This window comes from Delphinus delphis, chromosome X (assembly GCF_949987515.2).
Source record: "Delphinus delphis chromosome X, mDelDel1.2, whole genome shotgun sequence".
Taxonomy (NCBI): Eukaryota; Metazoa; Chordata; class Mammalia; order Artiodactyla; family Delphinidae; genus Delphinus; species Delphinus delphis.
The window spans coordinates 36,641,482-36,652,695 of record NC_082704.1 but is presented as its reverse complement, the minus strand read 5'-3'; the positions used below and the strand labels follow the sequence as shown (position 1 = coordinate 36,652,695).

Here is an 11,214-nt window from a genome sequence, read left to right as displayed (position 1 = left end):
AATTCCTTCCTTAACCCACTGGTCATTTAAAAGTGTGTCTAATTCATGTTTGTGTTTCCCAACTTTCTGTTACTGATTTCTAACTTCATTCCATGTGGTCAGAGAACATACTTTGCATAGTTTTAATCCACTTTAATTTATTGCTGTTTGTTTTATGGTATGTGATATGGTCTATCCTGGAGATGTTTCATGTGCACTTGAGAAGAATGTGTATTCTGCTCTTGTTAGGTGAAGTGTTCCATAAGTCTCTTTAAGGTCTAGTTGATTTATAGCATTGTTCAAGTCTTTTATTCCCTTGTTCATCTTCTGTCTAGATCTTATTGAAAATGGGGTACGTAATTCCCCAACTCTTATTGTATACTTTTACATTTCTCCATTCATTTCAGGTTTTTTTTTGTGTGTGTGGTACGTGGGCCCCTCACTGCTGTGGCCTCTCCCGTTTCGGAGCACAGGCTCTGGATGCACAGGCTCAGCAGCCATGGTTCACGGGCCCAGCTGCTCCGTGGCATGTGGGATCCTTCTGGACCAGGGCACAAACCCGTGTCCCCTGCATCGGCAGGCGGACTCTCAACCACTGCGCCACCAGGGAAGCCACATTTCAGTTTTTGATTCATGTATTTTGGTACTCTGTTGTTAGGTTAATATGTTTCTAATTGTTATATCTTTCTGATGGATTGACTTTTATCAATATAAGATGTCACTCTTTATCTATAGTGACATTTTTTGTTTTAAAGTCCATTTTAAATAGACTTTAGATAATAGTATAGCCACTCCAGCTTTCTTATAGTTGCCATTTGCCTGATATTTCTCTCTATCCTTTAACCTTCAGTCTGTATCTTTGAATCTAAAGTGTGAATCCAATAAAAAGCATAGAGGTAAGTCTTTTTTTTTTCCAGTTTGATGATCTCTGCCTTTTGATTGGATTGTTTAATCCATTCATATTTATTATTAACATAGGTGGACTTACGACTGCCATTTTACGGTTTCTTTTCTATATGTCTCAAGCTTTTGTTTCTCCATTCTTTTTTGTTTGTTTGTTTGTTTTTTGTGGTACGTGGGCCTCTAACTGTTGTGGCTTCTCCTGCTGCGGAGCACAGGCTCCGGACGCGCAGGCTCAGCGGCCATGGCTCATGGGCCCAGCTGCTCCGTGGCATATGGGATCTTCCCAGACCGGGGCACGAACCCGTGTCCCCTGCATCGGCAGGCAGACTCTCAACCACTGCACCACCAGGGAAGCCCTCCATTCCTCTTTTTGCTTTCTTTTGCTTTGAATGTTTTCTAATAAAACATTTAAACGTCTTTAATATTTTCACTATATATTTTTAGTTATTTCTTTAGTGGTTGCTCTAGGGTTTACCATACACATCTTAACTTAATTGGCTTCAGCTATATACTAACTAAATTCCAATGAGATATAAAAACCTTATTGCTATATAAACCTACTCCTTTTCTCACTTTTTGTGGTATTATTGTTATTATTATTTCTATATTACAAACCCAACAATACATCATTATAATTATTACTTAATATAATTTTATGTCTTTTAAAGAAGCTGAAAGAAAGAACAAGTATATATTTACAACTTTTTAATATTAACCTTATTTCCCATTTCTTATTTTCTTCATTTGTTCCTATGGATTTGAGTTACCATTTTAGAGTCATTTCTTTAATCCAATACAGCTTTGTTTCCACCCACTTCCTTTGTCTTGTTATTGGTAAATATATTACAGTTTTATATGTTATAGATCCAACAATGCAACTATATACATATTGTCTTATAAAATAGCTTTTTAAATCAAGAAAGGAAAAATGTATTTTGACTGTCTTTTATAATTACATAATTACCTTTACCTATGCTAATTTTTTGGATGTGTAGATTCAAATTACCGTCTGAGGTCACTTGCTTTCCACCTGAAGAACTTCCTTTAACATTTCCTGTAAGTCAGGCCTGACAGCAACATAGTCTCTCAGTTTTTGACTATGTGGGAATGTCTTTATTTCATCTTCATTTTTGAAAAACAGCTTTATTGAATATAGGATTCTATATTGACAGTCTTTTTCTTTCAGCACTTGAATATGTTTTCCCACTGCCACCTCCATTGTTTCTGATGAGAAGTCATCTATTACTCTTATTGAGGTTCCCTTGTAAGTTGCTTCAGTTGTCTCATGTTGCTTTTAAAAGTTTCTCTTTGTCTTTGGGTTTTAGCATTCTTATTATGGTATGTTTGTTGATTTCTTCTTATTTATCCTAATTGGGGTTCATTGAGATTTCTCAGATGTGTAGATAATGTTTCTCATCAAATTTGGGATTTTACAGCCATTATTTATTGGAATATTTTTTCTGCTCCTTTCTTTCTCTGATATTCCCATTACAAGTATGTTGGAGTGCTTAATGGTTCTTTACCCCATTAAATTTTCATTATTTTTTCTTTCTGATCTTCAACCTGGATACAATTATCCCATTAAACATCACAACCCAATGAGGTAAGTAGTATTATTATCGTCATTTTTATAGATGAGAAAACTGAGGCTCAGATTAAGTGACTTGCCAAAGTCACAGAGTGGTAAGTATGGCTGTGAAGTTCAAACAGGTCTGACTCCAAAGTTTGTACTACTTCCTCTATATCATATCATCTTTCTATTCTCCAGCAACTACAAACAAACAACTGGGGGATTTGGGGTAGGCTGTCTCTCTTCTAGAGAGCTCTTTATTTCTACCCCTCTTTAGTTATTCTTTGCTAGTATGTTCCTCTTCTAAAATTAATATATCTAATCTCTAACATGTAATAGACAATGATTCAATGTTTATTGCTTTTAATTCAATCATTACTCAATGGTAGCTAGCTTAAATGACTATGAGAACATTAATGTTTTGATCTAAATTCTTTCATTAGAAAAAATATAAAGCTATTTGAAGACAGTGATAACTTAATAGGGAAATGTCCATTAAATATGTTGACTAACTTATGAAAACTACCTACTGTTACTGCTGATAGGTCTCATTCAAGAGCATTTGCTGATGTTTAGGCCTGGAGTCTTGGTCATTTATTTACTAGGAAAATAAATTTAGGGACAAATGGGCTCTATAAATAAATATTTCAACACTTAATTCATTTTTTAGTTTTGTATATATAGGAGCCAGTCTTGAAAGAATGTTATCTCAAGGGACAAATATTTAAGACCTCATATAAATTATAATGATTAAAAAAAAAACCCTTGGAAGTAATCTACTGTAATTTATCCTGAGAAAATGATACTCTTTATTCCCTATCCTCCATACTCATTATATTGTCTATCCCGGAGAGTGTTTGATTATAGAAAATGTTTTCTACCAATTCTTTCCAAAAGCTGAAAGGGATTTTAATTCAGTTTTCTCTCCCTCAGTTAGCTTCTCTTCTTCAATTCCAAATAAATTGCTATCTATATACAAATCCTAGATCTTAGATTCTGATGCAAGAAAGACCTCCTGGGACTCACAATCTTTATGTCTTCTAGCTGCCACTGATTTCTGTAGTATTATCTGTAGTAGATGATATTAGAGAAGCAGCCTGGAGATCTGACTGCTGCTTTTTGTTCTTTCCAAATTCTATCACCAATATTTTCCCACGTAGTTTATATCCATTTACTAGACGCAATGCTTGCCATGCTATTTCTGCATCTAAAAGAGAAAGAAAAAACATCAGTTTATATGTGGCTTAATCGATTTTATTCCAAGTCTAGTTTATGTTGTTTTGCCTTGGAGTTCAGTGTAGGCTATAAGGCCACGTAATTATTTGATTTTATTGGGTTTTCTACAATCTCAAATTTGTAATAACTCAGCAAGATTAAACTAATGGCTAAGAATAACAACAATAAAATCTTAAAATGGATGTTTGAGAGCTTCTCCTAATTCAATGATATAGGTAAAGAAACAAGGATACAGACAGTGTGTTAAAGAGGGTTAAGCTATAACTAATAATACACAAACCTCTATCTTAGATAACAGATTATAGGTACTGTAAGAATGAAATCATTTTCAAAATGGGGAAGACAAATAAAAGAAGTTATCATGGTATTGAGGACATTTTGCTACTTTTTCCTTTTGATCAGAGAGTGGTTGTAGGAGCCCTCATTAGGATAAGTAAGTTTAAGAATGCTTGCAGGCATATGGAAGCTTGAAGTGTAAGAGTATATAGCATATAGCAGGAGGATTTGATTTATGGGCCTCAGAGCCTGGATGTGGGAAATTAGGAAGGAATGGAATTACTGCCTAGAGTCTGTGAAATCATAAGTGGACAAGCAATGTTTTTAGATTGAACCAATTTATGTCTCATATATGTATGCACTACAAATTTTCAAATGCATGTATAATTACTAAAATGGTTATTTATTTAGAAGTACTTAGTGTATAAAGCCTTTTTATTACATATGTTTTCAATTAATAGATCATATTAGGTGGGGGTGCATGAAGTAATTTTATAAGTTTAAAAAGGGTTCTCACACTTGAAAAGACTAAAAATCACTAGCGTTGAGGATCCACAAACCTTCAATGAGATAGGAAAGATGGTACAATGCTGTATGAAAAGAATGCAGAGGAGTTTGGCACTGCTCATGTATAAAAGCACTTCCCTTTAAATAGATTACTAGGCTGTATATAAATGATGATACTTTAGGGATAATAAAAGGCACAGCTCCTACCCAGCCTCCACCAAAAAAAGAAAGTCTGGTCTGTCATAGGAACTGAAATTCCTATACAGGTATAACTTTTTAACTGCACTTTGCTTTATTATGCTTTGCAGATATTGCAGTTTTTTCCCTCAAATTTAAGGTTTCTAGCAACCTTGCACTGTCAGATGATGGCTAGCATTTTTTACCAAGAAAGTATTTTTAAGTTATGTACATTGTTTTTTTAGACAAAATGCTACTGCACACTTAGTAGACTACAGTATAGTACAAACATAACTTTTACATGTGCTAGGAAACCAAAATATTCATGTGACTTGCTTCACTGGGATATTCACTTTATTGCAGTGGTCTGGAACCGAATCTGTAATATCTCTGAGATATGCCTGTATTATTTCTCCCTTTGGCTTAGGATACTGAAATCATGTATTAAGATGCAAACAATAGTTAAAAGAATATATCACCTACTAGTTAATTATGAATTAGTAATGCATTAGCATAATATAGCATAATAGCATAATATCTTGCAGTCTCTTAGTCCTAAAGGAATAGGGCATAATGCAAGTACAAGTGTTCTGATCAGAATACCAATATATTAATAATTAACATAATTATAACTTGGACTAGAAATACTATTTTCAGCAAAGGGAAAGTAAATTTTGATGGCGTGAGTAGGAAGTGCCAAGACTGAGGAAAAGTGAGGACAAAGGTATAAAGTGGCCGTGCACTGTCAAAGGAGGAGAGGAAGCACAGAAGGGAAAGTAGAGAAAAATTAAAAACATGTTTTCCTTAGTTCTCTTCCCTTCCTCCCATGTGCTTGGCCAAGCACATACTTCTCATGTGCTGTAGAGAAATCAAAGTGCTATACCTAAACAAGAGAGGGGACAAGTAGTCACTAATGAACTTATGCTACAACTGAGTAATTATCCAGATGAAACTACTTACTGGGAAAAGTGATAAAAGCCTGCCCCCTCATTCGTCCAGTCATCATTCGGAATTGAATTGGAGGTCCTTTCTTCTCCTGGAACCGAGCGAATAATGAGACAAGATCTCTTTCGGTCACCCGAGGGCTAAGGTTCTTCAGGTATAACACCTAATATAAACCAAGGATCACCAGAAATAACACATTAGGGAGGTAAGGCAACTATTTAATTGTGGTAGGAATTAGTTAGTTTCAGATAAAGATGGTGGATTGAACACATGCATCTAATTTCAATCCCTCCAGAAAACTCTCCAAAAACTATAGAGACTTTTTTTTTTAATACAAACTGACAAGGTAAGGAAGAACAAGGAAAGGAGGCAATAGCAACAATATTCTGGAAGCTGGAAAATAACTGAACGAGTGTACTCAAGAAAGCTGAATCTTAAACCAGCAGTGGGGAAAGCCAGGAACTAACCCAATCTACACCTAAGAATCCTCAAACATTTTAGGAACTGATATATTCAGGTGTCTCTGGAAATGGATGTAAAGAGCTGGGGTTAAGATAAGGTGGGTAGGTTGAAAACTCTTTAAAAATAGATTAGATCTTTAAACACCTCCCCTATAGTATGCTACTGGGTAAAGACCACTCCCAATCTTGGTGAATACTGGAGGTTCATTCTCTGAACACAGGGAGAGCTAGATACAGTTGAGGATGAGAATACTGTTCCTAAAAACTAGGAGATTAAGAGAAATAATGCATTCTGAATGATGAGGATACCCCAAACACTTCCTCCCATTAGGCTCCCACAATGCTGGTGGTACCCTCCCATGCAAGAGTTCTGAAGTCTTCTCTGGGGAATCTGATTACCCCAAGAAGAAAGATCTAAAAATGCTGATTTTGGATGTGGAATTTCCCCAAGAAATGGACAAGCCAGATGACTTTAAGTGAAGCTCAAAGTCAATAAGGATCACTCATTTGCTCAGAGCTTCCAATCTGTTTTTGGCCCCTACTCATAAATATGAGCACAGATTATCAGGCATCTGAGAAAAGCCTCTAATGTGAAAGAGAACAGAGCAAACAAAGAAATGAAAGCAAATGGGAGAAAACAAACTATGCAAGGACGAAAAAAAAAAAACACTTCAAAAAGCCATCACTAATACCCTCAGAGAAATAAGAGAAAATATTCTATCTATTATGAATGGGATGCTATTAAAAAAAGAAATATTCAAGAAAACAAAGAAGAGCTCTTAAGTGTGATTGAACTTAGTTCTTATCGGCTTAAAATAGATTGTTATAAGATGTTTTGGGTAAGTTCCATTGTAATTATAAAGAAAATACCTATAGAGGATACACAAAAGAAAATGAGAAAGGAAAAAAGCACTTCACTACCAAAAATTCACTGAAATACAAAGGAGGACCTCAAGAAAGAAAAAGAGCAACAAAAGAGCTACAATACAGAAAACAACGAATAAATGGCAATAGTAAGTCCTCCCTATCAATAATTACTTTACCTATAAATGGATTAAACTCCCTAATCAAAGACATAGAGTGGCTGAACAAAGAAAAACCAAGATCTGACTATGTGCTGTCTGCAAGAAACTCACTTTAGATTTAAGGCCATACATAGGCTGAAAATGAAAGGATAGAAAAATAAATTCCATGCAAGTTGTAACCAAAAAAGAGCAGGGTTGGCCATGCTTATATAAGATAAAATAGACTTTAAGTAAAAAACTTTCAAAGGAAACAAAAAAGGATATTATATAACGATAAAAAGGTCAATTTCACCAGGAAGATATAACTACTATAAATATATATACATCCAACATCAGAGCACCTAAATATATGAAGCAAACATTGAGAAAACTGAAGGAAGAAACAGAAAGCAACACAGTATTACTAGGAGATCTCAATACCTCACTTTCAATAGCAGAAGAAAAACTAGAAAATTCACAAATTTGTGGAAACTAAACAAAAATACTCTAGAACAACTAATGGGTCAAAGAAGAAATCAAAAGGGAAATTAGAAAATACCTTGAGACAAATGAATATGAAACCATAATATACCAAAATTTATTGGACGCAGCAAGATCAATGCTAAGAGGGAATTTTATAGCATTAAGTGCCTAAATTAAAAGAGGAGAAAGCTCTCAAACAACTTAACTCTATACTTCAAGGAACTAGAAAAAACAGAATAAACTAAGCTCAAAGTTATCAGAGGGAAATAATAAAGATTAGAACAGAAATAAATGAAATAGAGATTAGAAAAATCATAGAAAAAAATCAACCAAACTAAGAGCTGTTTTTTTAAAAAGATCAACAAAATTGACTACCTTTAGTTAGGCTAAGAAAAAAAAGAAGACTCAAATAAAATTAGCTGTGAAAGAGGAGTCACTACAATGGATGCCACAGAAATAAAAAAGAATTATGAGAGACTACTCTGATAATTATATGCCAACAAATTGGATAACCTAGAAAAAAGGATAAATTCCTAGAAACATAAAACCTACCAAGACAAAATCATGAAGAAATAGAAAATCTGAATAGATATATAACTAGCAATAAAATTGATTCAGTAATCAACAAAGAAAAGCTCAGGACCAGATGGCTTCACAGGTGAATTCTACCTAACATTTAAAGAAGAATTAATACCAATCCTCCTCAAACACTTTCAAAAAACTGAAGAGGAGGAAACACTCCCAAACTAATTCTATGAGGCTATCATTACCCTGACCAAAAGCAGAAAAAGACATTACAAGAAAAGAAAACTACAGGCCAATATCCCTGATGAATACAGATGCAAAAATCCTTAACAGAAAACTAGTAAACTGAATTCAAAAGCACATTTAAAGGATCACACATCATGACCAAATGGGATTTATCCCTGTGATGCAAGGATGGTTCAACATATGAAAATCAGTCAATAAGATACAACACATTAACAGAATGAAGGATAAAAATCACAAATCATCTCAAAAGACATCAATGGACAGATATTCCAGACAGAAAATCAATAAGGCAACAAAATGACACAACAGAACAGACAGACTTAATTGATATTTTCAGGACATTGCATCCAACAAAAACAAAAACAAAAACCACCAAAGCAAACAAAACAACAACAACAACCAGAATACACATTCTTTTCAAGTGCACACTGGAACATTCTCTAGGACAGACCACATACTAGGACACAAAACAAGCCTCAACAACTTTAAGAGGCCAGGGATTATTTCAAGCATCTTTTCTGACCACAACAGCATGAAACTAGAAATCAACCACAGAAAGAGAAACGAGAAAAAAAATGATTACATGGAGATGAAACATGCTACTAAAAAAGCAATAGGTCAAAAACAATGAAATCGAAGAGGAAGTTAAAAAATACCTTGAGACAAAAGACAATGAAAACACAACCATACAAAATCTATGGAATGCAGCAAAAGCAGTCCAAAGAGGGAACTTCGTAGTGATAAATCCCTTCCTCAAAAACAAGAAAAATCTCAAATAAACAACCTAACCTACCACCTAAAAGAATTAGAAAAAGAAGAACAAACAAAACCTAAAGTCAGCAGAAGGAAGGAAATAATAAAGATCAGGGAGGAAATAAATAAAATAGATATCAAAAAACAAGAGAAAAAAATCAATAAGCCAAGAGCTGTTTTTTTGAAAATGTAAACAAAACTGACAAACCTCTGGTCAGGCTCAATGAGAAAAGAGAGAGAACCCAAATAAATGAGGAGAAATCACAACTGATACTGCAGAAATACAAAAAAACCATAAGAGAATACTATAAACAATTATATGCCAACAGATTGGACAACCTAGAAGAAACGGACAAGTTTCTAGAAACTTGTCCACCAAACCTGAATCAAAAATAAATAGATAGTTTGAACAGACAAATCACTAGAAGTGAAATAGAATCTGTAATTTAAAAAAACTCTCTGCAAAAAAAAAGTCCAGGACTGGTTGTCTTCACTGGGGAATTCTACCAAACATACAAAGAAGAACTTATATCAATCCTTCTCAAACTCTTCCAAAAGACTGAAGAGTAGGGAACACTACCAAAGTCATTCTATGAAGACACCATCATCCTGATACCAAATCCAGACAAAGACACTACCATAAAAGAAAATTACAGGCCAGTATCTTTGATGAACATAGATGCAAAAAATTCTCAACAAAATATTAGCAAACCAAATCCAACAACACATAAAAAGGATCATACACCATGATCAAGTTGGATTCATCTCAGGGTCACAAGGATGGTTCAACATATGCAAATTAATCAATGTGATACACCACATCAAAAGAAAAGACAAAAAACACACGATCATCTCAACAGATGCAGAAAAAGCATTTGATAAAATTCAACATCCATTCATGATAAAAACTCTTATCAAAGTGGGTACAGAGCGAACATATCTCAACATAATAAAAGCTATTTATGACAAACCCACAGTCAACATAATACTTAACAGTGAAAAGCCTTCCTACTAAAATCTGGAACAAGACAATGATGACCACTTTCACCACTTCTATTCAACATAGGACTGGAAGTCCTAGCCACAGAAATCAGACAGTAAAAAGAAACAAAAGGTATCAAAATTGGAAGGGAAGAGGTAAAATTGTCATTATATGCAGATGACATTATACTATATATAGAAAACCCTAAAGACTCCATACAAAAACTACTAGAACTGATAAGCAAATTCAGCAAGGTAACAGGATACAAGATTAACATATAGAAATCTGTTGAATTTCTTTATACTAACAATGAAATATCAGAAAGGGAAAGTTTAAAAAAATCCCTTTAAAAATTACATCATCAACATCACTAATCATTAGAGAAATGCAAATCAAAACTACAATGACGTATCACCTCACACCAGTCAGAATGGCCATCATCAAAAAATCTACAAACAATAAATGCTGGAGAGGGTGTGGAGAAAAGGGAACACTCTTGCACTGTTGGTGGGAATGTAAACTGATACAGCCACTAGGGAGAACAGTATGGAGGTTCCTTAAAAAAGTAAAAACAGAACTGCTGTATGACCCAGCAATCCCATTACTGAGCATATACCCTGAGAAAACCATAATTCAAAAAGAGTCATGTACTACAATGTTCACTGCAGCACTATTTACAATAGCCAGGACATGGAAGCAATCTAAGTGTCCATCAACAGATGAATGGATAAAGAAGATGTGGCACATATACACAATGGAATATTAGCCATAAAAAGAAACTAAATTGAGCTATTTGTAGTGAGGTGGATGGACCTAGAGTCTGTCATACAGAGTGAAGTAAGTCAGAAAGAGAAAAACAAATACCGTATGCTAACACATATATATGGAATCTAAAAAAAAAAGGTTCTGATGAATCTAGGGGCAGGACAGGAATAAAGACACAGATGTAGAGAATGGACTTGAGGACACAGGGAGGGGGATGGGTAAGCTGGGATGAAGTGAAAGAGTGGCATGGACATAAATACACTACCAAATGTAAAACAGATAGCTAGTGGGAAGCAGCTGCATAGCACAGGGAGATCAGCTCGGTGCTTTGTGACCACCAGAGGGGTGGGATAGGGAGGGTGGGAGGGAGACGCAAGAGGGAGGGGATATGGGGATATATGT

The 11,214-nt window shown here is 34.8% G+C and overlaps 1 protein-coding gene across 3 annotated transcripts in view; it reads right to left on the bottom strand.

Moving 5' to 3' along the window:
• Positions 1-1,811: 1,811 nt before the first annotated feature.
• RBM41 (RNA binding motif protein 41) overlaps positions 1,812-11,214 on the bottom strand; it is a 66,409-nt gene continuing 57,006 nt past the window's right edge. For all 3 annotated transcript variants that reach the window (XM_060002253.1, XM_060002254.1, XM_060002252.1), the window contains 2 exons: positions 5,609-5,756; positions 1,812-3,659 (listed from right to left, as the gene is read on the bottom strand). In XM_060002253.1, the coding sequence (XP_059858236.1) occupies positions 3,493-3,659; positions 5,609-5,756 (315 nt within the window). In that variant the 3' untranslated portion in view covers positions 1,812-3,492. The remainder of the gene's footprint in view (positions 3,660-5,608; positions 5,757-11,214) is intronic.